The sequence below is a fragment of the Neurospora hispaniola genome (genome assembly GCF_033458365.1).
Source record: "Neurospora hispaniola strain FGSC 10403 chromosome Unknown B0T23scaffold_2, whole genome shotgun sequence".
NCBI lineage: Eukaryota > Fungi > Ascomycota > Sordariomycetes > Sordariales > Sordariaceae > Neurospora > Neurospora hispaniola.
In genome coordinates this window covers 1,791,000-1,812,252 of record NW_026944407.1, presented here as the reverse complement: position 1 = coordinate 1,812,252, position 21,253 = coordinate 1,791,000, and the positions used below count along the sequence as shown (strand labels likewise).

At 52.9% G+C, this 21,253-nt stretch overlaps 8 protein-coding genes across 8 annotated transcripts; 4 read left to right on the top strand and 4 right to left on the bottom strand.

Annotated features, from left to right (window-relative positions):
- Window positions 1-153: 153 nt before the first annotated feature.
- On the bottom strand, window positions 154-1,519 carry B0T23DRAFT_309979 (uncharacterized protein; the record flags this gene model as incomplete). Its single annotated transcript, XM_062834554.1, has 2 exons — window positions 154-625; window positions 714-1,519. The coding sequence occupies 2 exons, from the start codon at window positions 1,517-1,519 to the stop codon at window positions 154-156; spliced, it is 1,278 nt and encodes a 425-aa protein (XP_062695373.1).
- Window positions 1,520-2,969: 1,450 nt separating this feature from the next.
- B0T23DRAFT_75433 (uncharacterized protein) lies at window positions 2,970-5,992 on the bottom strand. Its single transcript, XM_062841740.1, has 3 exons — window positions 4,568-5,992; window positions 3,794-4,516; window positions 2,970-3,742 (listed from the first exon to the last, which is right to left on the bottom strand). Exons 1-3 carry the CDS (start codon window positions 5,497-5,499, stop codon window positions 3,154-3,156), a joined length of 2,244 nt encoding a protein of 747 aa, XP_062695372.1. The 5' UTR covers window positions 5,500-5,992; the 3' UTR covers window positions 2,970-3,153.
- A 1,959-nt stretch (window positions 5,993-7,951) lies between these two features.
- Window positions 7,952-9,808, bottom strand: B0T23DRAFT_352743 (Clavaminate synthase-like protein; the record flags this gene model as incomplete). Its single annotated transcript, XM_062836097.1, has 2 exons — window positions 7,952-9,146; window positions 9,468-9,808. 2 exons carry the CDS (start codon window positions 9,806-9,808, stop codon window positions 7,952-7,954), a joined length of 1,536 nt encoding a protein of 511 aa, XP_062695371.1.
- A 1,043-nt stretch (window positions 9,809-10,851) lies between these two features.
- On the top strand, window positions 10,852-12,417 carry B0T23DRAFT_402286 (ATP-dependent RNA helicase eIF4A; the record flags this gene model as incomplete). The annotated part of the gene is made up of 5 exons (XM_062838654.1): window positions 10,852-10,888; window positions 11,079-11,153; window positions 11,216-11,284; window positions 11,339-11,697; window positions 11,764-12,417. The coding sequence occupies 5 exons, from the start codon at window positions 10,852-10,854 to the stop codon at window positions 12,415-12,417; spliced, it is 1,194 nt and encodes a 397-aa protein (XP_062695370.1).
- A 1,104-nt stretch (window positions 12,418-13,521) lies between these two features.
- Window positions 13,522-15,732, top strand: B0T23DRAFT_332628 (RNA-binding domain-containing protein). Its single transcript, XM_062835748.1, has 8 exons — window positions 13,522-13,820; window positions 13,917-14,021; window positions 14,383-14,417; window positions 14,474-14,505; window positions 14,566-14,611; window positions 14,669-14,735; window positions 14,797-14,944; window positions 15,002-15,732. Exons 1-8 carry the CDS (start codon window positions 13,764-13,766, stop codon window positions 15,508-15,510), a joined length of 999 nt encoding a protein of 332 aa, XP_062695369.1. The 5' UTR covers window positions 13,522-13,763; the 3' UTR covers window positions 15,511-15,732.
- Window positions 15,733-15,939: 207 nt separating this feature from the next.
- Window positions 15,940-17,326, top strand: B0T23DRAFT_332624 (uncharacterized protein; the record flags this gene model as incomplete). Its single annotated transcript, XM_062835747.1, has 2 exons — window positions 15,940-16,169; window positions 16,228-17,326. The coding sequence occupies exons 1-2, from the start codon at window positions 16,030-16,032 to the stop codon at window positions 17,324-17,326; spliced, it is 1,239 nt and encodes a 412-aa protein (XP_062695368.1). The 5' UTR covers window positions 15,940-16,029.
- Window positions 17,327-17,454: 128 nt separating this feature from the next.
- Window positions 17,455-20,217, bottom strand: B0T23DRAFT_373481 (uncharacterized protein). Its single transcript, XM_062836798.1, has 3 exons — window positions 19,692-20,217; window positions 18,482-19,631; window positions 17,455-18,379 (listed from the first exon to the last, which is right to left on the bottom strand). The coding sequence occupies exons 1-3, from the start codon at window positions 19,992-19,994 to the stop codon at window positions 17,610-17,612; spliced, it is 2,223 nt and encodes a 740-aa protein (XP_062695367.1). The 5' UTR covers window positions 19,995-20,217; the 3' UTR covers window positions 17,455-17,609.
- A 470-nt stretch (window positions 20,218-20,687) lies between these two features.
- On the top strand, window positions 20,688-21,251 carry B0T23DRAFT_373478 (uncharacterized protein). Its single transcript, XM_062836797.1, has one exon. The coding sequence runs from the start codon at window positions 20,712-20,714 to the stop codon at window positions 21,060-21,062; it is 351 nt and encodes a 116-aa protein (XP_062695366.1). The 5' UTR covers window positions 20,688-20,711; the 3' UTR covers window positions 21,063-21,251.
- Window positions 21,252-21,253: the final 2 nt, after the last annotated feature.

Here is a 21,253-nt window from a genome sequence, read left to right as displayed (position 1 = left end):
CATTGAACACCGGTTGCTTTCCCCAGTTTCTATATGCGATGACACCGCCCGCTTACTCGCTCCATTTTGTGCAATCATGCCACAACCTAAAAAGTAAGACACAAAAGAAAGTAACAGATGAAACAAAGCATCAGCATCGGGACATGGTCAACCCTACTTCCGCCCTCCAAGATTGGCCTCCTCATCCCAGCTATCCCTATATCGATCCGTCTCCCATAGCGAGATATCACTCTCACTGCTCTGCCTCCTTAGATCCCCTTGCCTACCCGCATTACCACCAACCAACAGTCGGCCGCCGCTGTTGCCCTCGAGATCCGCATAATCCTCCTCGTCATCATCTCCGATTTCAAGCGTGCCATCCGCCGTGCGATGCACCTCCCCAGCGGCCGTGGTCCCCGCGGCGGCGGCGAGCGAGTCGACCCCGTCCAGCCCTTCCTCGTACGCCAACTCGTCGGCCCGCGACATGGTCCGCTTCCAAATGAGATAGCCGACGGCGGCGCCAACAGCGCCGAAGAGAAGCATGGAGATGTAGTTGATTGCGCGGTCGCGGGTGGTCATCTTGTCGCCTGATGAGGCAAGGAGGGCAAGGCGGGAGCCGATGAAGATGTGAACGAAAAGTTTGGGGCTGTTTTAAGGGACTACTGTTAGCACAAGGGCCAAAAAAAAAAAAGAGGAAAAGAAAAAAAAGAGAGAACTAAAAGGAAAGCACTTACGTAGCCAACCCAGTTGCAACCGCGAACCCCCCTACTCTCAACCTCGGCACCGTCGCCAAAAACCCGTTACTCAAACTATACGGCAACGGACTGAACCTGACCATTGCCAGCACCCCCAGTCCATCCCTCCTCAGAACCTGGCTGAGCGCCACAAACCGTTTATCCTTTCCCACAAGCCCATTCACGTACCCAGCCAACACGCCTCTCGACGCCAAAAACGAACACGTTGATCCCGCCACCGTCGCCGCCGCAGCAATCGGCCATCCCCACGGAAACCCGTAGACAAACCCGGTAACGGTCACGGCGGTAGAGTAACCGATGATTGGGGGGAAAGCCGTCATGAAGACAAGGCCAAAACAAAGCAGCCAGCCGAACGGTAGGGCTCGCCATTTTTCTGCCAAGGGACCGAGGGAGGCGAAGATGGCGTGGGAGTAGACCAGCGCGACGACGCTCAGCGAGAAGAAGATTGTGAGGGCGACAAGAATGGCAATCTTTTGCAGGAGCGAGAGGCCGAGGAAGATGGTGATGGCGCGCTGGGTGATGGTGAGACCAGTTGCAATAGCTTTTAAGGCCAGAGCCTTGAGCTTAGCTACCCGACCGCCGCCGGCAGCGGCGGCGGAGGAGCGGTGCGAAGCGTGCCGGGGGACGGAGTAGGGACGGCCGGAGGACAGACGGCGGATGTTAGAGGCCGAGGGACGGGCCCATTGCGGGAGGTCTTCTCCTCCTGGGTCGGCACCAACTTGGGGACCGGGGGAGGAGGTCGGTGAGTGGGTGGGCGTGGTAGAGGTTGAGGAGGAGAGGTTCATGGAGAGGGCTGCGGCTGCGTCGCGGGCTGTGTGGCTGTTGTTGTTGTTGTTGTTGTTGTTGTTGTTGTGATCTGGCATTGTGAACTGGGTTGTGCGTCCTTGGGCGCACGACAGGTAGATAGGTGGGTAGGTCTTATCGGTGAACAAGTCGACGCTGGATGGGTATGGAGATTGCCTGATCTGATTATCGATGTAGGGATTGATACTAATACTCGGACTTTAGGTTCCCGTAAACCTGTGGCGGGTTGACTCGATGACGCTGAGTAGTGTAGTAAGCGCCGTGCCGTGCTCACCGGACTTTTGGGAGGAAACGGTTGTTGGTCGAGGTAAGTGTCGTTTGCTCTGCTACCTGGTGGCGTCCATTGAGGTATATAGACCGTTAGATGTTGGCGTCTAAATCTCCATATACAAGTAAAACAGCTTTAGTCAATATCGTGATGGAGGACAAAGTAAACTGAAAAAGGTGCTCCGATCAAAGAAGAAACGTAGTATGTAGAGATGCCGAGGATGAACAAGTACGGTAAGAGTTGTGTGTGGTGTTGCACAACATGGCAGAGAGACGGTCGAGGTTGCCCTATCGTTCAACTGTCTGTCTGGTGCAATCGGAGACCGAAGCTCCGCTAGGTACTCACAACCTAAGATGAGTTGAATCTGGAACGGACCAGTACAGGGGACGGCAATGGTTGTATCGGGCTTCTCGGCTTCCTTTTTAGCGTCTCGCAACACTGCTGTGACAGCGAGTTAAGCTGGAAATAATGGAGCTTTGGGGGCGGCTTGGATGGTAATTGGCAAAGCTCGCTCGTTTACGTACCCCATAAGACCCTTCATCCCTTCATCTTCTGATTATGAAGCTCGACTGTTTTAAGATTTCAGTGATTCCAGAGTTTTGATAAGAATCCGCAACCCATGTTTGGCCGCGGTGAGCCGCCCGCATTTCCATTCTACGATGTGTTTTTTCTGCATGCAGGGAGATGGGACCTAATACATCAACGTCATGTCCGGTACTGATAGAGGTACCTAGGTAGGGACAATTGACAGAGCAGAGACAGGGGCATGGCAACTGAGGAACAGAGAGGGGTAGCGGGCGGGCATGATGTCTGGGCTGGCTACAGGGATAGTGTAGACAGATAGCATGGAGAACGGGGCCAGGCGGGAAACGTCCATTTAGTTCCAGGCCATCCCCAAGAATACCATCCTGACCATCAATAACCCCCCTGCCAGCCCTGACCTCGAGATCTCTGGAGATCTGCACCCAAGCGTCGCCCATCCCATCTTTCAATTCCCGGATCTTCGCCCGTGGGGAAATTGGGGGAAACACTGCCTCGGGCTTGGAACGAGTGTACTGTACACATCATGTTCGCAAGGACTTCCGTTTGGGACGTTGTAGGAACCGTCACCACATGTGTGCAAGGTCGATGCTATATAGCTGCACGTCGCTGTAATAGCCCAATGATTATTGATAGTCGATACTTCTCTCTTCCCTTTCCCGTCACTAATGCTCTACCGCTATTAACCAGCCAGGCTTGTTGCTCCCGTCTTCGCGATTTTATCACTGCAGACGATCGTTCAGGTCCGACTTATTGGACTCATTGCACTCCAAAGTCTCATCCTGCTCTTGTGGTTATTCTACCCAGTCACCGTCCCCTAAGGCTAGCAGGGCCCTTGGGCGGCTCCTTGGCAGCCATCGGGTCCCTAACAAGCAACTTCACCTTGCCCTCCCCAATCTCCACCCCTTGAGACAGGATATCGACATCATCCTTGGGCTCGTCCTTCTTCACCAAGCTGACACCATCCTGCGACAACGATTTATCCCAACTTCTCGCATCTATACCCAAAATCCCGCCCATGCTATTTCTGTCGCCCGGCACCGAAAATTCACGGTAGGCATAGCGCCACTCGTTAAGGAAAGTGCGCAACGCCTTGCCCACCTTGTCCTTGCCGTTCTTGCTGTGATGGCCGGTACCAGTAATGGCATAGATAGGTCTGCTTTCGCTCGTGTTCTCGGTCAGAATACCTGCAAGGTATTCAACTGCCTCTTCGGGGTGAAGGCCGTGCAAGTCGACGTAGATCTCGGGGCAGCTGCCATTGTTTTTGTTGCGCTCCTCATAGAGCAGTGACGCGGCTTCGCGGTGAGCTTTCCTCATCAGATCATTTTCGCTTTGCCCGCGCAAGCTCAGCGCCTTGGCCGCACGGGCATCGTTGCGGTTCCACGCCTGAGCAGCACTAGAAACCATGGTCAGTATTTGTCACCTCTGCGACTTTGTGGGAACGTACCTCTGCAGGAATTTGTTGCGCAAGCCGCCGTGCTTAATGGCCTCCTGGCGTGCCTTGAGATATGCCTTGTTTGCCTTCTCTCCAGTCTCAAGCCAAGGAATGTGCTTAGGCGGTGGAATAGCTTGGGCAGCAGCGCTGTTCTCGCCATTCCGAATGCTAGTAGAGCTGCCATTGCGATTCAACTTACCGTTAGGCCTCAAGTTGATATTGACAGGAGAGGGAGACATCTTGACAATGTCGGCGAGTGTGCTCGGGCCTGGACTAGCGATTTCCTTGCTGCTGCTGCTGCCGCTACCAGTGTGGCCATGCCCGCCCCTCTTACCATGGTGCTTCTTGCTTTGCTTGGCTATGGCGGCGCCTAGCGTAGGAAATGCATCTGCATCGTCAGGAGACGGAACCGTTTGCGGAACTTCCTTTTGCTGATGTCGACTACCAGGCCGCGATCGTGGACGGTCGGGATAGCCGTAGTTGTGGTGGCCCTTGAAGCCCGGTGGCGGGGTGATCCCTACTGCGGGAGTGTTTGCTGACGCCGGGAAAACGTGCAACTGCTCAGGAGTTCCCGGCTGCAAGGACGGGAAACTGTTAAAGTCCTGAACGTTTACCGTCGAATAATGCGTCGGCGGTGTGCCCGAGCCGTCAATATGCAGCTTGTTCACCAGATGCGCCGGATCATGAGAAAATACGCAGGTATCACGAGCCAAACAGTTACCAGCAACCCAATACCTACAGTCGTCAGTCTCAGGTTCCGTGTTTTCAAGACAAGACACGACTTACTTGCAGATATGATTGCTTAAATCGTGACTAAACCGGCAATCAGAGCGCAGGCATTGCCCGGTGGACAGGTAGAACTTGCAAATCACACCCGATCTCTGCTGGTCGGCCGGAGTCGCGGGGCGTTGATCAGGCGTCATTGACTTGCCAATCACAACCACCCTGGCCTCATCATTTTGGCCAGAAAGGGAGACATCATCTTGTGCCGGGTCGTCCATGATAGAGGCAACGGTGGCACTGAGGTCATAGCCATGCATAGCAAGAGCAGCGCCAATTTCGTCGTCCGTCTTACTCGTGCCCAAGATGGACCTAAGCATGTCAAACGGACTCATATCGGCCTGCTGAGTCGATACGAATTCGGGAGCAGCCACATTCAAGCCACTCGAACCGCCGAGAGAAGAGGTCACACTGAGACGGTCATCGTCACTGACGAGCCAGTCGACATTGTCCGACTGGTAATCTCCGAACACTTCCTGTGAGGGAGGTTCATCATTGGCGGCAAACTGATAGGCGTTCAGATTAGGACTGTGGGGGACGGGTGTAGCAAACGCAAGTCGCGGGGATGGCCTAGGCGAACCAAAGGGAGATGCCGTCGAAGACATGGCCCGACCGAAGTTTGTCGGCACATATCCGGGAGGGGCAAGCGGACTGACGCTCAAGCGAGGCGAGCTGGAAAGAGGAGTACTAGAGCCTCTCCAGGGAGCCGGTGACGGGCGTCGGAGAATGCTCTGACGTATGGACGGTGGAGATGTCGCCGTCCCGCCGCCATCTCGAAACCTCCACATGGCATCTAACACTGCATTATCCAGTGCCTGCCCGCTCAAGGTTGTCCTTTCCCTGAGAAGGTCCTGTAGCTTGTCCGTCTTCTCCTCATCGTCAAGATCTGGATCCTCGAGGACCGGAAGACAAATGTCGTATGTCTCGTCGGACACCATGTTGGGCGCAAAGGGTATTGTAGGTGTTTTGTTGGGTGTTGGTATCTCCTGTAGAAGCTCCGCCGCTGGTTGACGATGCGCTCGTGTAGTGCAAAGGCCACCAGGTGCTTTGGGACAGTCGGCGGCTGTTGTATTATATGATTCGACCAGATCAGACGGATGCCGGCAGCGTCAGCCTCGGACGCAAGGGCGGGCTGGGTATGTCGGGCACCGGCGAATCGAGTATCAAAGAGTCGAGATCGAGAATCTCTATCGAGTAACGATATAGGGATAATCGCAAAACCGGGGGGTTCGAAGTCGGTTGCAAGAGGCCAATGGATGGTTCATCAAGGAACCAAGCAAACGGTAGTGATCGAGAATCGGGCGGTATCACGGCAGCGAGAGTGAAGGCCGATTACCTCTAGTAGCATGTTGTCACCGCCTCGTCCGAACAGCGGAGGGGTCACAGGGGACCTTGCTTGTGGTTGAAGTTATATAGATATCGGAGTGCCGGCTCTTCGCAAAACGGTGAGTAGTGAACGGGGTAAGCTTAAGCGTGGTGGACGAGCGTGTGGTGTAAAGATAAAATGGAAGAAGCACGTGGAAGTTGGGCAGCGTATTGTGCGATGTTGTGAGAGGCCGGAATCGGTGTGACAGACGGCACACCACGTTGAAGAGCCCCGGGCTGGCTGAGTACGAGTATAGGTAGAATGCAGGGGCGGGAACCTTGACAGCCTAGGTATCTTGGCTCATGGGTCGGTCCTAGAGGGACAAAATGTCGGGGGTACAGCTTCCAATGTTCAGATGGGAAACAGTTGGTAGGATCCGATCCTTGAAGAGAGAACAAACTGGTGATGCAGTCGCGAACGATTAAGTGGTAGAGATGGAGGAAACGAAAGAAGCGATGTGGTGAGCAAGAGAAGGGAGTGGTAGGTAAGGTAGGTAGGTAAGGTACATATGCTCGAGTACAGTAGAGAGGTACGTGTTGGCTGACGGTGAGTAGGGTACCTAGGTACCTAGTACATGCAGTGATCGGACTGATCTGCCCGAGCGAGTGGGAGACTGCCCGCGATGGGAAGCAGGAACCTCAAGGGCGCAACGAACTGCGTGGATGGGAGAAACTGGACTGAAGTCGAGACTGCGTGTTGGAACGAGGAAACAACGAGACGCATCGAGCCCAGGCAGGTGTGGATGACGGGGAGTGGATGTGAGGATGGGATGCACAGGGGAAGCTGCGCCGGTTGGGCAGCACCTCTAGGTCAGCACTCAACACTAACAGCACTGGAACCAGCAGCGGGTTGGGTGTTTCCGTTGTGTGTGATGCCAGCCCCAGGACGACACGCCAAATCGGCGGGGAGTCGCCCCCGGGGGAGGCCCTGGAACGCAGCAAGAGCTGCTGATGGACGCGTGGGGTCGAGCTAGGCTGTCCGTGGGCGCCTGCCCGTCGGGGTGCGCACTGGGTTGAGTGGAGACTCCCCGTTGCCGAAACATTCCAACAGCGGGGCTGTTTCTGACCGGGTACCTCTACGTATCGTGCACAGACCTAATTCAACTCGCCTAGCTTGAGAGAGCCTCTAGACCTCCTCTTGTTGCCTTTTCCCCCTTGTGCTACCTACTGAGCTACCGTATGAGTGTATGTGGATGTTCCCCAGTCTTAGCTCCTTTAGTGATACAATGCCAGCACTGACTGACCAGCCCGCTCAATGCTGTGTTGGCGGAAACCCCAACATGAGAATATTCTCCCATTCTGCCTGAGACAAACAGGGGCCATCATGGCATCAGTCAAGACTTAATGAAAGGGGAAACAAAAAGGGGGCGAGGAAGGAAGTGGAATCCTCGCAATGAGGTGGCCTCGAAGGCGGCCATAACCCATCCCAAGGCTACGGTTACGGCCAGTTTCCCGTCGAGGTACGGATGCTCATTGGCAGCTTGATCGCCATACAAAGCCACAGAGATCCTTTGAAAACGGACGCATTGTTTGGATCCCTTCTCCTCGACGAATCAATGTCCATGTATCTTCTCCAGGGGCAGGTTGTCTCATGGGAAGAATACGCTTGCCCTGATGCGTAACATCCTTCACACGTATTAATACATTCGCCCGATCTCAGTGTCCTTCAACATGCTCTGCAAGTGCATGAGGAACATGACCATCATTGATCTAGCTCGTCCCCTTTTTATGTATACGCCGTGCAAGACCGTCGCGGATGATCGCTGCGATCGTAGGGCGGATATCGGTAGGCTGTAGGATTGCCACCAAGTTTCATCACTGTTTATCCGTCCGGGGGAAATCATCAATCCTAGCTTGCCCCTGAAGATCAAATCGACCAATCGCTAGACAATGCAGTACTATATAATGTTTCGCTAAAGGGTCTACGTTCAAATGCGTACGTATATATACGCATATCAACGTGATGTCTTCTATCTAGTGGAAAAAGAGCCACCAGATTTCCGTTTCGATCCCCGTCTATCCCCTTTAGGGGATCTCATCCTCCTCCCCCTCAATATCATCGCCAAGGCCAAAACCAAAGGAAAAACCACCGCCCTTCTTGTGCTCTGGCCCACCGTCGGTGCTGTCATGGCCAACCACTTGATCCCATCTCCTTTTCTTGTTTCCCTGTTTTTCCTCCATCTGCTTCACAGCCTCCTCTAACAGCTCAGGATATTCGACCCTCAAGCGCTCAACAAAGAGCGTGTATGGGTCCTCGACCTCTTTCTTGAACCCCGAAATCTGATCGGCCTTGTATTTTAAGAAGGAAAGCACATCCGACAGGTGTGCTTTTGGCACAAAGTTCTGAGTGAGTGCGATGCCGGGCTCAATGTTCACGACTAAATGCCACCAGCCACTGGGAACGTGGAGGATCTCGCCTGCATGGCAAATGCCCTCTCTGCATTCGGGCAGCCTTCGGGCTTCTGCGTGGAACTCGAGGAGCCACTCGGCAATACTAAGAGGACTGGTGACTTCGCTCTGGTCTTCGGAGACATAGACGCCGGGAACCTGGGCCGATGGCGGGAACATGATCCAATACTTGGCTCCCTGAATGACCGCATTCCAGGCGCTCGTCGCGTTCGGGTCCTTGTGAAAGGTAGAGCCGCTCCGCTCAGGCCCAATGATCATCCAGCGATGCGCAGGCCGCTCAGCACCGAGTAGCTCGAAGAGGTCCTTTCCGAAGCAGTCCGGGTTCCAGTAAGCGGCATCCTTGCTCTTGCCAACCTCGATTTTCATCTTTTCGACGAACTTCTTGTCGAACAAGTAAAGGGGACTTTCTTCCTGGCTGTCCATCATGTACTGATAGTATGTGGCGAAGGACCAGTCTACCGCCTCGGCTCGGAAAACCACATCTGAATACATTTCATGTAGTTTGTCCATATTCCAGGATTTGAGGACGGGCCACGACTTGATACACCTGGTCAGGATAAAGGGCTTCTTGCTCCATTTCTCTGCAAACTCATCGTACGTCAGGTCGTCAAGACTAGGAATCTTGTTGGCTGGCGGGATGTTTCTCGTGTACTTGGGCAACGAGATGTGACTGCAGACAAACGGACGATGCAAGACATCAGAGAAGACGTTGCTGCAGTCGATCTTGATACGCTTGTCGGGTGAGAGGCCGAGAACAGTTGCCCTCCAAGAGCCCTGCCACTGAAAAGACGTCTTGTTCTTGGTTTCAGACCTACACCTCGGTTAACATGGATCGAGTCGATGTATTTCGGTGAAGGTTTTACACCATTCTTAAGCAGAAGATGTCAGGTGTTTTGAAGCAAGTCAACAACAACCTACACAACTAAATACACATAAAATATTTGGAAAAGATGCCCATGTCTCCTATATCATTGAAAGGGGATATCTGACAAGAAATGCCGCTTGCACTACTGACAATACGTGTGTTGGGCCAGTTCTAAGGTCAGGGGTCGGACGACTCCCAGGAAAGAAGGGGGTTAAGTGCGGTTGGATCATGAAAGTAATCTGCATCCGAAATATTGATCTAACTTACTCTAAGAAGATGGTTTTCCAGAGGTCATCATAGCTACATTGAGCATAGAGAAATTTGCAGGCATAGCCTAGAAGCCTCAAGGTACGCTTGTCCAGATACTCAAGGAGCTGGGCAAGCATCTCATCGGGCAAGACTTGCAGATCACCCAAATTGACACGGGCATCGGTGCCAGTGTGGAAGTACTTGTTGCCCAGAGGCTTGATCCCAAGAGGGTGTGTGGGAACAGATGACTCGACGGCTGTTGAAACATCATCTTCATCAGTCACTCTGTGACCCCCATTACCATTTGCCTCAAAGATGAGGGCGTCAGGCTTTTGGTGCTGATCTGTTGAGAGAAACATCGTATAAAGATTTCTGGGAAGTTGCCGGTTCTGTCTGACTGTCATATGATGTTGACCTGTAACAAGGTATCCGTATATCCTCCAACTGTTGCAGCCAACCGCCGGATCGGAATAGGGCTACACGACGAGGTTGCTGCGTGCGTGTTGAGTGGAAGAGGATGGAAACGGGCCAGCGTCCAATGAATAATACCAATCGTGACAATGGCTAGGTACTAGTCTGCGCAGAGGAGGGTATGAGCGTGTACCAAGGACACACCACTTGATGGCTGCAAGACCTAAAAGAAAATCCAGTTGTGGCCGAGGCAGTTTAATTGATAAAAGAAGTCAATCGATGGCGAGAACAGACAGAGAAGCGGAAAAAGGATATGAGGGAAAAAGTCCTCCAAAGTGTCAAGAACGCGCGCATGAGCTAGGTATGAATGTTTGCCCCGGGACCCCCTGTATAACGTCACGGTACGTATCAATGTGCTTCCAGTGTCGCTGTCGCAGTGGCAGTCCGGAAAGGGACAAAAAAAAAAAAAAAAAAAAAAAAAAAAGAGACAAAGGCAGCGGCAGCGGCGCAAGTGCCAAGACACCCCACCATAAAAGTGCGCAAGCTCTCTGATTGGCTTGTAATTATTGGGTTTGAAGGGCGGACGTCAAAAAAAGTTGACTGACATCCGTCCAATGCAGGCGCCGGGCACCGATATTCACAAGTCAGGTTTTTAGTGCCTGAGGCACACACAAATTTCGGTCCGCCAGCAAATTGAATTTTTTATCTGTCCGCCTACACCACAGGCTCTCCTCTTTTCTGCCCACCCACTTCCAAACCCACATACAAACAGCCCCATCCCTCGACCTTTTTTTCCAGATCCTTTTCTCTCAGTACAACTGGGAGATTTTGAATCTGTCGATTTCCAATAACTTAATATCCTCTCCAACATATCTGCAACGTGACGTTTGCGGATATTTCTTTGCTTCCCTACCCCACCAACACTCAACAGTATTTCCAGATCTAAGCAGGGCTTGGATCCGGAAATCTTTGCGAATCTACAACCGCAATCATGGCTACTGATAAGGGACTCGAGGATATCCCCGAGGGTACGTTCAAATCATCATCAACACCACCAAAGGCCATCGCTACACTCGGTCGACGGCGTCGCGCAAGTGTTCGCCGTCGCCTCGGTGCTGTGCCTCGCCCCTCTTCCCCTCACCTGCCCCTCGTCGGCGCCCACATTTTCGGCGTCACCGCCCAACTCAGCAGTCACTGACAATCCTTTCTCCCTTACAGGACAGATCGAGTCTAACTACGATGAGACCGTTGACTCGTTCGACGAGATGAACCTGAAGCCCGAGTTGCTTCGCGGTAAGAACACCATCCCCGACCGAGCGGTGTATAGATGTTCATATGCTGATGGTCGATGTTAGGTATCTACGCTTATGGTTTCGAGCGCCCCTCTGCTATCCAGCAGCGCGCCATCATGCCCGTCATCAAGGGTAAGAAAACACCGCTTCTCGACAAGATGGGTAACTCCCGCTGACTCTTCAAAGGCCACGATGTCATTGCTCAGGCTCAGTCCGGTACTGGCAAGACTGCCACCTTCTCCATCTCCGTTCTCCAGAAGATCGACCCCAGCCTCAAGGCCTGCCAGGCTCTCATCCTCGCCCCCACCCGCGAGCTTGCCCAGCAGATCCAGAAGGTTGTTGTCGCCATCGGTGACTTCATGAACATCGAGTGCCACGCCTGCATTGGCGGTACCTCCGTTCGTGATGACATGAAGGCCCTCCAGGACGGCCCCCAGGTCGTTGTTGGTACCCCTGGCCGTGTCCACGACATGATCCAGCGTCGTTTCCTCAAGACCGACAGCATGAAGATGTTCGTCCTTGATGAGGCCGACGAAATGCTTTCGGTATGTATACTTTCCAGTGCTCACAACAGGTCGGATGCAGAATGCTAACCTTTCTTCTTTCTACAGCGCGGTTTCACGGAGCAGATCTACGACATCTTCCAGCTCCTTCCCCAGAGCACCCAGGTCGTCCTTCTCTCCGCCACCATGCCCCAGGACGTCCTTGAGGTTACCACCAAGTTCATGCGCGAGCCCGTCCGCATTCTCGTCAAGAAGGACGAGCTTACCCTCGAGGGTATCAAGCAGTTCTACATTGCCGTTGAGAAGGAGGAGTGGAAGCTTGACACCCTCTCGGATCTCTACGAGACCGTTACCATCACCCAGGCTGTTATCTTCTGCAACACCCGCAGAAAGGTCGACTGGCTCACCGACAAGCTGACTGCCCGTGATTTCACCGTCTCCGCCATGCACGGTGACATGGACCAGGCTCAGCGTGATTTGATTATGAAGGAGTTCCGTTCCGGTTCTTCTCGTGTCCTGATCGCCACCGATCTCCTTGCCCGTGGTATCGACGTTCAGCAGGTTTCCCTCGTCATCAACTACGATCTCCCCGCCAACCGCGAGAACTACATCCACCGTATCGGTCGTGGTGGTCGTTTCGGTCGTAAGGGTGTTGCGATCAACTTCGTCACCGCTGACGATGTCCGCATGATGCGCGAGATCGAGCAGTTCTACAGCACCCAGATTGAGGAGATGCCCATGAACGTCGCTGATCTCATCTAAACAAAAAAAAGCAAAAAGCCTCATTGATACACGATATCCTTTTCCTTATTCTCGGCATACCCCGCAACCTTTACACGTCGGCATCCACCTGGGATTTAAGAGGCGGCCTCGTGTACATGGTATTTGATAGAGAAGGAGGTTAAGGACTCTTTTCTTTCTACCGGGAATTTCGCTGGTTCAGCATCTGGTGGCAACATTTTCTTACACCACAAAAAGCGCTGGTACGGTTCTAGCACGTGCGCACGCTCATTTACTTTAGAGGTGCTCGGTGCTCAAAAAAGACGGACAAAGGGACGGGCTGCTTTGTATTGAGGTTCTCTGGTCAATCTGTAACTAGTTGTCAAGGGAAGTTCTCAAAATGCGATTTAGACTGAACTTGGGGTCCTGGTGTTGTGAAGTGGGCGATGGCCTGGTGGGCTTTGTGAAGGCCGCAGGGATGACATTTGATGATCATGACGGTTTTTGTTCCCGGCAAAGCTGGATAGGCAGGAGGACGCAGCCAGGTCAGCTGCTTCTGCTTGTTAGATTGTTAGGTTCAGTAACGGTGCTTTTGTAATTACTTCTTTTAACTTCACTGCTGTCTCCAAGATGATGTCTATCCGGTTCTTGGTACCCTTTGTGAAGCAAATGGTATAATGAGCCTGTTGTCTGTAACGTCGAACAAGCCCATATTATGATAACAAAAGTCTAGTGTGCCGGTACGACTGTCTTCACTTGGTATACGGCGACAGCAACATCACTGCCGTCCGTTGCCCCCTAGTTCCATAGACTGACTGGTCATGACTGTGAATGGAAATTAGGCCGTACCTAGTTCCACAAATCCCAAGTGTTTGTTCCTCCGTCAAATTTGCAACTGGAGTTGGATCTTGGATTAGGAACGACTCTTCAATCCCAGGCTCAGCATAGCGGTCGGGGAAGAGTGAGGGAAACACCATGCTGGAAGTCCGTTCGAAGTCGATGTCGTCTTCAACTTGAGGTTGAAATGAGCTCCACATGTACGTAGCGGTCCTCCCCACACTAAGTCACGACGGGCGCCAGCTAGCACAGCCAAGAAACAACGTTGACTCGCCGGGGCGCCGCCTCGCAGCCTCTTCCGCTCCAACCCCAACCTCGAACCTGCAATTCATTGCAACCGCGTCCCTGTCCTTTTGCCGTCCCATCGATTTATGCCAGTCACAGGTTGGTCACATTCACCGGCCCTTCGCCTCACGACCACTTTCAAACCTCCATCATACTTGTTGTGACTCGTGGTGCGGCTCCTTCGCCTACCTATATTTATTCTCTTATCACCGAGCCCCTGTCCGCAAACCCGATTAGTACATTCTATTGTCGCGACATCACGCAAAATGGCCGACAACTCTCTCGACCGCAGCCTTGACGAGATCCTCGCCGAGCGCAAGCCAGTATGTCATAACCATTTCCTCTTCTCCATGTTTGACAATTGACTTGAGCTATGGGTCCTTCATGAATGAATACTGATATGGAATGCTTTGCTGCAGAATGGCCGGGGCTCAGGCTCTCGTGGTAGAGGCAATCGGGACAATGGCGCCGCCAACCGCCAGCGACGCGACAGGAATGATTACCCGCGCGATGGCGTTAGAAAGGTACGCTGCTTACAAGGAGAATTGATCTTCAGTCGTACTTGAGCCTGGAGATCTCTTCTTTTTTCCTTTCAACTTTCTTTTTCAAAGTATCTATTTCAACTATTCGGTTTTTTTTCTCTTTACACCGCGATTGGAAACCTTTGCTGACGATACCTCGACCGCTCCCCCACAGGTTGAATCCTCTCCTCTTCCCCTTTAGACTTTACGCTCCGCTCTTTCTCTGTCCGGTTGTCTTTAGATGTCGAACGCAGCCACTCAACCCGACTTGTGCTCGATGCCTCGAATCGCGACCGAGGAGGAAGCTGGCGTAATATTGGTTGAAATTCCCAGCTAACAGCTCCCGACTTGTTGGGCGGGACAGTCCTTCAGAGATGATGCACCAAGAAACCTCGACTCGTATGTTTACAGGCGCATCTTTATAAAAGAGGAAGATACTGACATGGTTTGTACAGCGAATGGGTTCACGACAAGTTCGAAGAGAATGGTACGGTCTAGCTGAGACATTCAAAGGGGTCCTGAAAGGCCTAGCTGACTGGTCTCTCAGACCGCCGCCGTGCCCCTAGAAGAAGAAACTCTCCAGAACCCTTCAGGTAGGGGATATAGCCATGACTGCTACGAACCACGTTTGTGTACTGACATTTGAGCAGCGATGCCAGGGGATCCAAGATCCGCGTTGACAACATTCACTACGAGTTGACCCAAGAGGACCTCGAAGTAAGCATCATAACAGCCTAGGAATGTTACGCACAGTTCACCATACTCACCACATACATAGGGACTCTTCTCGCAAATTGGACCCCTCGTCAAGCTCGACATGAAGTACGATCGCGCTGGTCGCTCGGAAGGAACTGCGTTCGTAACCTACGAGTCTCCTCAGGATGCCAGTCGGGCTATTCGCGAGTATGACGGAGCCAACGCTGCCGGTACGTTCACATTGAATCTCGAAGTTGTAGATGTCAGTATATTTAACAGCATTCCAGGCCAGCCTATCCGCCTCACTCTCATGCCCAGCGGTCCCCGCCGCAACCCATTTGAAACTGCTATTAACCCTCGTCCTCTTGCCGAGCGTATCACTGTCCCCGGTGGCCGTTCCCGCTCAATCTCACCCTCGCGCCGCGACCGTGACTTGGATGAGGAAGCGGCCCGCAAAGGAATTGATAGATACCGCCCTGGTGGTTCCAGTCGTGGTCGCTCGCGCAGTCCGCTTCCTCGCCGTGAGGGTGGTCGTGAGAGTGGTCGTCGTCCAGGCGCCCGCAGGGAAGGTGGACGTGGTGGACGTGGTGGAAGAGGTGGGGAGAAGCCTCAGGGTGAGCGCACTCGTAATGGACGGCCCAAGAAGACCCAGGAAGAATTGGATGCGGAGATGGAGGATTACTTTGGCGGCGGTGGTGCGAATCAAGAGAACAACACTGCCCCCGCGGCCGAAGCCTCCAATGGGGCTGTTGCGAGCGGTCCTGCCGAAGATGACATCGATATGGGTATTGAGTAAAAAGTAGAAGGTTGGCGGCTGAGGTATTGAGCAGCGCAAGAGGTGGTGATGCTTTCGAGATTGGGATATGGGTTTGCGGGAGTTTGATACAGCCCTTGTTTAGACGGGTCCGTACGGGTCTTCTCTACTCTCTTTTCCTCTGGTACGTATTCATAGCATAAATCGATCCTTCTCTAGCGCACATAATTTGGACAGCCTAGAAAGACTTGTTTCACTTTTTGATGTGATAGTTGCTCTAACGCTACCCGCAAGAAGACCCGAGTTTGTTTCCTGGAGGAGGATCACTTACACGTCGTTCGCTAAACCAAGATCGTGAAGCCTTCCTTCCCTGACTCGTATGAACGTCTGGAACGGATCTATAGGTAGCATCCCGAACGTCGAACAACCCCACAATTATAAATCACCCCTCATCCGTGACATTTACTCTTTATTGACTCACGCATCTCACCCTGATATTAGTCCTCTGCTGCTCCGGATCAACAACACATACATTGTTTACCTTGGGAGAGTACCTTGGCAATGTCCGGAAACACGGAGGCAGAGGGGCAAGAGCCCCGAGCCAAGATTGGCATCATCTCGATGGGCGATATGGGCAGCGCTCTTGCCAGCCTTCTCATTGCGAATGGCTACGCCGTTGCTACAAACTGCACAGGAAGAAGGTGAGATCTCAAGGTGTCTGGACGCATCATGAAAACCACCACTAACGTCAACAACTAGCCAAGACACCATTGACCGTGCCATCACCGTCGGCGCTGAGCTGCTCTCCACAGATGAAGCCCTCATCACCCAATGCGACGTGATCCTCTCTATCGTTCCGCCCGCTCAAGCCGCTGCCACAGCTGAACGCATCATCACCGCTTTCAAGCGTGTTTCGTCCGGGCCCAACCCTCGGTGTACCCCGCTCTACTTCGCCGACATGAACGCCATCTCGCCTTCCACCGTCAAATCCATTGCCGCCCAGTTCACCACCGCCGGCCTCGACCCTGACCGCGATGTTCGCTTTGTAGACGGCTGTATCCTCGGCGTCACTCCCTCTCGGAAACAGCAGACCAGCAGCATCACCGCCCTAGGCCCTTCGTCAACCGGCCCGGCGGCTCCAATCCCCGCCGCATCAACCTCAACCAAACCCGTCGCCTCCTTCCCTCAAGAAGACATTCTCCATGACCCTACCACCGGCTGGTCCTACCCTCTCCTCCCCACTTCGGGTCCCTGGTCTTTCACCGATGAAACCACCTTTCCCTACCCCTACGGCAACCACTTTGCTTCGACTCTGCACATCGAACACATGCTCTCCGATCCTGACCCAAACTCTTCTTCCGGTGCCGAAAAGCAGCGGACCAGCAGCAGCAGCAGTGAAATCGGCCAAGCCTCAGCCCTCAAAAACGTCTACGCCTCCCTCGCCAAGGGATTTGCAGCCCTCTCTCTCCTTTCCCTCTCTACCGCCCACTCCCTTCGCATCCTCCCCTCCTTTCTCTCCTCTCTGGAACGCCTGGCCCCTTCGCGGTTGAACACCATGACGCGGTACGTTACCACGTTGCCGCCCAAGGCATACCGGTGGGTGAGGGAGATGGAGGAGATTAGCAAGACTTTTACCGACGAGGAAGTGGGGTGGGATGAGGACAAGGAGGATGTTTTCAAGCATGTGGCGGGGGTGTTTAGGTTTGTGGCGGACGAGACGGTTTTGGGGCAGGAGAAGGTGGGGAAGAGGAGGAGGGGGTTGGATTTGGAGGATTTGTGTCAGGCAATGGGGGAGGGGTTAGAGGGGAGGAGGAAGAGGAGGGCAGTAGAGAAGGAAGGGGAGGGGTGTGAGAAATGATGTGGTACGGACTGTGGATGAATATTGATGATGGTGAGAGATGATACAGAGTAGAATTAATAAAGTGGAGGATCTCCTAAAACAAAAAGAAAAAAACGCTTTTAGACATGGGATATCAATTTGAGACTTGCCGTTCAACAGACTCACACCCCGACATCTGTAGAGGTAATTATGTGGAATGCTCTCGTCTTGCGACTATCTAAAGAAGCCCATGTCTACCCTAATTGGCATCGATCTTAGCACCTCCAGTAGGAGTCCTGTTACTTATACCTCTTACTCGTGCCTAAATCGCCAGTTTTCGCCTCCCTGTCGGGATCTTTCTTATCTTTTCAAACAACTTTACTTCCTCCCTCTGTTGTTTTCGCCGCTGTTGCTCATCCTCACCAGGTTCTTTCACCTTCACCACGTACAGCGGGTTATCGATGTCCGCTCGAAGATTGAATTCCGGAACCGTAATCTTTCTCTCCGAATCGGTCTCCAAATCTTTCCACAGATCCTTTTCTTCTTGTCCGTTGTTATTGATATTATTCGTGCTGTTTTCCGTAGTCGCCGTCAACTCGCTTGGCTTCTTCAAGTCCAGCCATAGACTCCCGTTCGCAAGCGCACCAAACTGGTACGTAAAAATCTCCACGCCGTTTGGATCCCGCCAGAGGTACTTGTACCTGTTGCTGTCTTTGTTCTCCGTAAAGTCTGGATCCCATGTAGGGGTATACTCTTCGACCGCATCCGTGAGGCCCAAAGTCAACTTTTCTGCCGGCCTGCGAGTATTGACGACACTCTTGGACGCATCCCAAGGCAGCCGCTCGAGGTGGGCGGGCGCGACAAAGAACTGGACCCAGGAACCGGGTGAGGCGATGTCACCCACGTTTTGCTCCCCGCGGAGGGTGCGGAGGAAACGCTCGAGGCCTTCCATGTCGTCGTCGTCTTCTTCCTCAGCTTCGTTGTTCTCGCTGTCTTTGCTGCTGTTCGTGGGGGTTTTACGGTGATTATCTCGATCCTGAGGGTCAAGGGAGAGGAGACCTTGTTTGGCGCCCCAGCCTCCGCCCCCGCTTACTGTTTGTTTGGACGTTTAGTAAGTATATATGTATACATATATATATACATGTACATGAGCGAATAGAGCGTGTAAACTAGAAAATGTGGAGGCCGACTTACGGATTTCCCGGAGATGACATCCGGCTACCAATAGGCCCTGTAGAGCCTTACTACACCTTCCAGCTAATCTCTTTTCGTCCGCAGTACTGGCCTGTTCGAAATCAAAAGGAGGTGGCAATTGCATGGCGAGATCCACAGGAGGCTGAAACTTTGCATATTTCTGGTATACCTCATCCGGGATGACGAGAGCCCAGACCTTAACAGCGTGGCTATCTGACGTGTGCTTAAGTGGTCTGTGACTGCTGGCTCTCATGGAAAGCAGCTTCGGGATCACATCCTCGAGCTCCTTGCTAGCCGGGACGCTCTCGCCGTCAATTTCAACCTGCTTGAGGATGTTTCCCAAACCGCTGACAATCTTGCGCGGAGATGTGATGGGCAGGAGTTGGAACCAAAGCTCACTTGGCCAGGGCTGCTTCAAGGATGTCGTTTGGATGGTGACATGAGTCCGGGTGTTTGCCTCGACGTGTATGGGACGCAGCTTCTGCTTCTCCGGTGACCGCGCCCAAGCCGAAACCTCTAATATGTGGGGTGTCGTACCACGTTGTTGGGCTGCGGTAGAAGTAGCATAACTGGTGTTGGCGAGCGGCAAAGCGACTTGTACAGGCCGGTTGTCGTCGCGCAGGGGATTGATGCGAAATTCGAGGACGGGAGGTGGTCCAGAGGAATAGGGCATCGGCTTTTCGACATTGGCGTTTCCTTTGGGAGCAACCTTGAGACGACGGTACATTCGCTCGAGGAAGAGAGGGTCTGTTTCGTTCCTCATGTTGCTCCATGAGAAGTCTGAGTTGTCCCACAGGCCAGGCAAAAGATGTTCGCTCTGTCCACAGATGATACTGAACCCTTCTGAAGCCAGGGTGGCGTTGGGAGCATAGCCGGGCACTTGCCATAACGGGATCTTGTCTACTACGGCAGTGACGACGTTCAACCTGTCTTTGAGTACCTCGGAGTCCTTCAAGGGCCCCACTTCTGTGCGCGGGAAGAGTTCATTTACCGTGTTGAACAGAAATGTATGAGCGCACTGTACTTCCTGGAAGTAACGCAAGGAAGCGAGAATGACTAGGCAGTCCGCTCGAACCTCTGGTCCATGGGAGAGGATGCTTTGGTAGAAATGGCGTATAGCGGGGCTGATGAAGACACGTGGGTTTCGTGGCTGTTTTCCGAGAAGCGTGAGTTGCTTGTTCCGAGCAGAGAGACATGACGATGTACTCACATTCATTCGCTTCTTGTATATTTCTCCCGGGCTTCCAGAAAGAAAGTCATCCCAGGCCTCGGGGTTTATGGCGACCGAAAGACATTTGACTGTCCTTGGGAGAGCCTTTTCGGGATCGGTGATGCCGTCTACATTTCTTCTGTTGTCTCGGAAAGTGCTGTATTGGACTTGAACTTGGTGTTTGAGGTTGGGTGTGTAAGTTGTCGTCGTGCCCTTCAAAGCAAGGAATGCCCGTTGAGATGACGGTGGAGAGATTCCGGGGAACAACCCGACCCTGCCCCTGGGGACGAGCGTCAACAACATCTCGGCGTTCGTTGGCTGAGAACGTGTGCAATGACTCGCTCACCTGGACGTCCGATATGGATATGCGAAACCAGGCGACAACAGACTGAGCTCGGTTGTCGGTATGCTATCGACCCATTAGATCTCGTGTAAGCCCAGCTTCATGAGGTTAAGCGTCGGAATTTCGGTCAGCTGATGCGATGAACCTCACTTCATCTCATTTCCACAGCTCCCAACGTCAGCCGTTCGGCCGGATCTACACCGAGGTGAGCAGGGACAGGGGTTAGAGGTGAACTCCGTGATATGCTTGGCCCGTGCATTTAGCATGAGCCTTATCGAAACCCCCCCCCCCCCCCCCCCAGCACTCTTATCGCGGTCTGGCCAGTGACATCATTAGCGCTACCTACAGTACCTTGACGGCCACCAGCAAACCACCATAAGCCTACCTATATACCGTACACAATCACTTCGAAACAATCGAGTACCCTTTTCTCCCCAACCACTTCCTGACATCATTTAAATTACAGAAAAGAAAAGTCCAATCTCACCAAGCCTGTACTTCCAGACCACACAAAAACTGACCACTCCCCATCTCGAGATCAAACACAGTCAATCGTCCACCAAAATCACAGCCATAAACCTCCACACATCCACCTAAAACCCATCTGTTTAATCACTCTCAACCCCCCCTCAGATCGCTCGAAAGCCTCCACCAAAAAAAAAAAAAAAAAAAAGAAAATGGCAACAAACAGCGCAGCAGGCAACGGTGCAATCCAATCCCCCGCCTTCTCTCCAACCGCCAACCCGACTTTCGCCTCTCAAGGCCAAACCCCCTCCTCGTCTTCCATCACCAACCAAGGAGTCCCCCTCTCATCAGAAGCCAAAGCGCAAATCTTGGGCACATCAGATGCGTCAACTGCTGGTAGCAGTGATGCCAAAGAAGAAGGAGGAAAAGGCGCAAGCGAACACGCCCCCGGCTCCAGCGCGCAGGAACAGGGTGTTGCTGCTGAGGAAGGCTGGAATGAGGAGGTGAAGGATTTGGAGAGGAGGATGGGTGATGGACAAGGAGGGAGCGGACTTGGACGTTGAGAGACTTGGGGGATATAGGAGACACGGGGCGGCGATGAAAAACGAAGAGGCGAAGCAGAGTGACCGAATGGGTAATACTAGCTATGGGATTACAGGACCAGCATTACTTGTTATGATGGGCAACGATGATGTTTCGATAGATGATGACATTGTTACCCGAGTTTACGAATTGCAAAGACGAGTTAAATAGG

Excerpts from the sequence above, each read along its gene's own strand:
- B0T23DRAFT_373481 (XM_062836798.1), bottom strand. The coding sequence starts at position 19,994 with ATGTTGTTGACGCTCGTCCCCAGGGGCAGGGTCGGGTTGTTCCCCGGA. Across the intron at positions 19,632-19,691 it reads TATACAAGAAGCGAATGAAT|CCACGAAACCCACGTGTCTT; the intron begins GTGAGTACATCG and ends CTCGGAAAACAG. Across the intron at positions 18,380-18,481 it reads ATGTCATCTCCGGGAAATCC|TAAGCGGGGGCGGAGGCTGG; the intron begins GTAAGTCGGCCT and ends CCAAACAAACAG.
- B0T23DRAFT_373478 (XM_062836797.1), top strand. The coding sequence starts at position 20,712 with ATGGCAACAAACAGCGCAGCAGGCAACGGTGCAATCCAATCCCCCGCC.
- B0T23DRAFT_75433 (XM_062841740.1), bottom strand. The coding sequence starts at position 5,499 with ATGGTGTCCGACGAGACATACGACATTTGTCTTCCGGTCCTCGAGGAT. Across the intron at positions 4,517-4,567 it reads TTAAGCAATCATATCTGCAA|GTATTGGGTTGCTGGTAACT; the intron begins GTAAGTCGTGTC and ends TGACGACTGTAG. Across the intron at positions 3,743-3,793 it reads CGCAACAAATTCCTGCAGAG|TGCTGCTCAGGCGTGGAACC; the intron begins GTACGTTCCCAC and ends CATGGTTTCTAG.
- B0T23DRAFT_332628 (XM_062835748.1), top strand. The coding sequence starts at position 13,764 with ATGGCCGACAACTCTCTCGACCGCAGCCTTGACGAGATCCTCGCCGAG. Across the intron at positions 14,506-14,565 it reads CGACAAGTTCGAAGAGAATG|ACCGCCGCCGTGCCCCTAGA; the intron begins GTACGGTCTAGC and ends CTGGTCTCTCAG. Across the intron at positions 14,612-14,668 it reads AACTCTCCAGAACCCTTCAG|CGATGCCAGGGGATCCAAGA; the intron begins GTAGGGGATATA and ends ACATTTGAGCAG.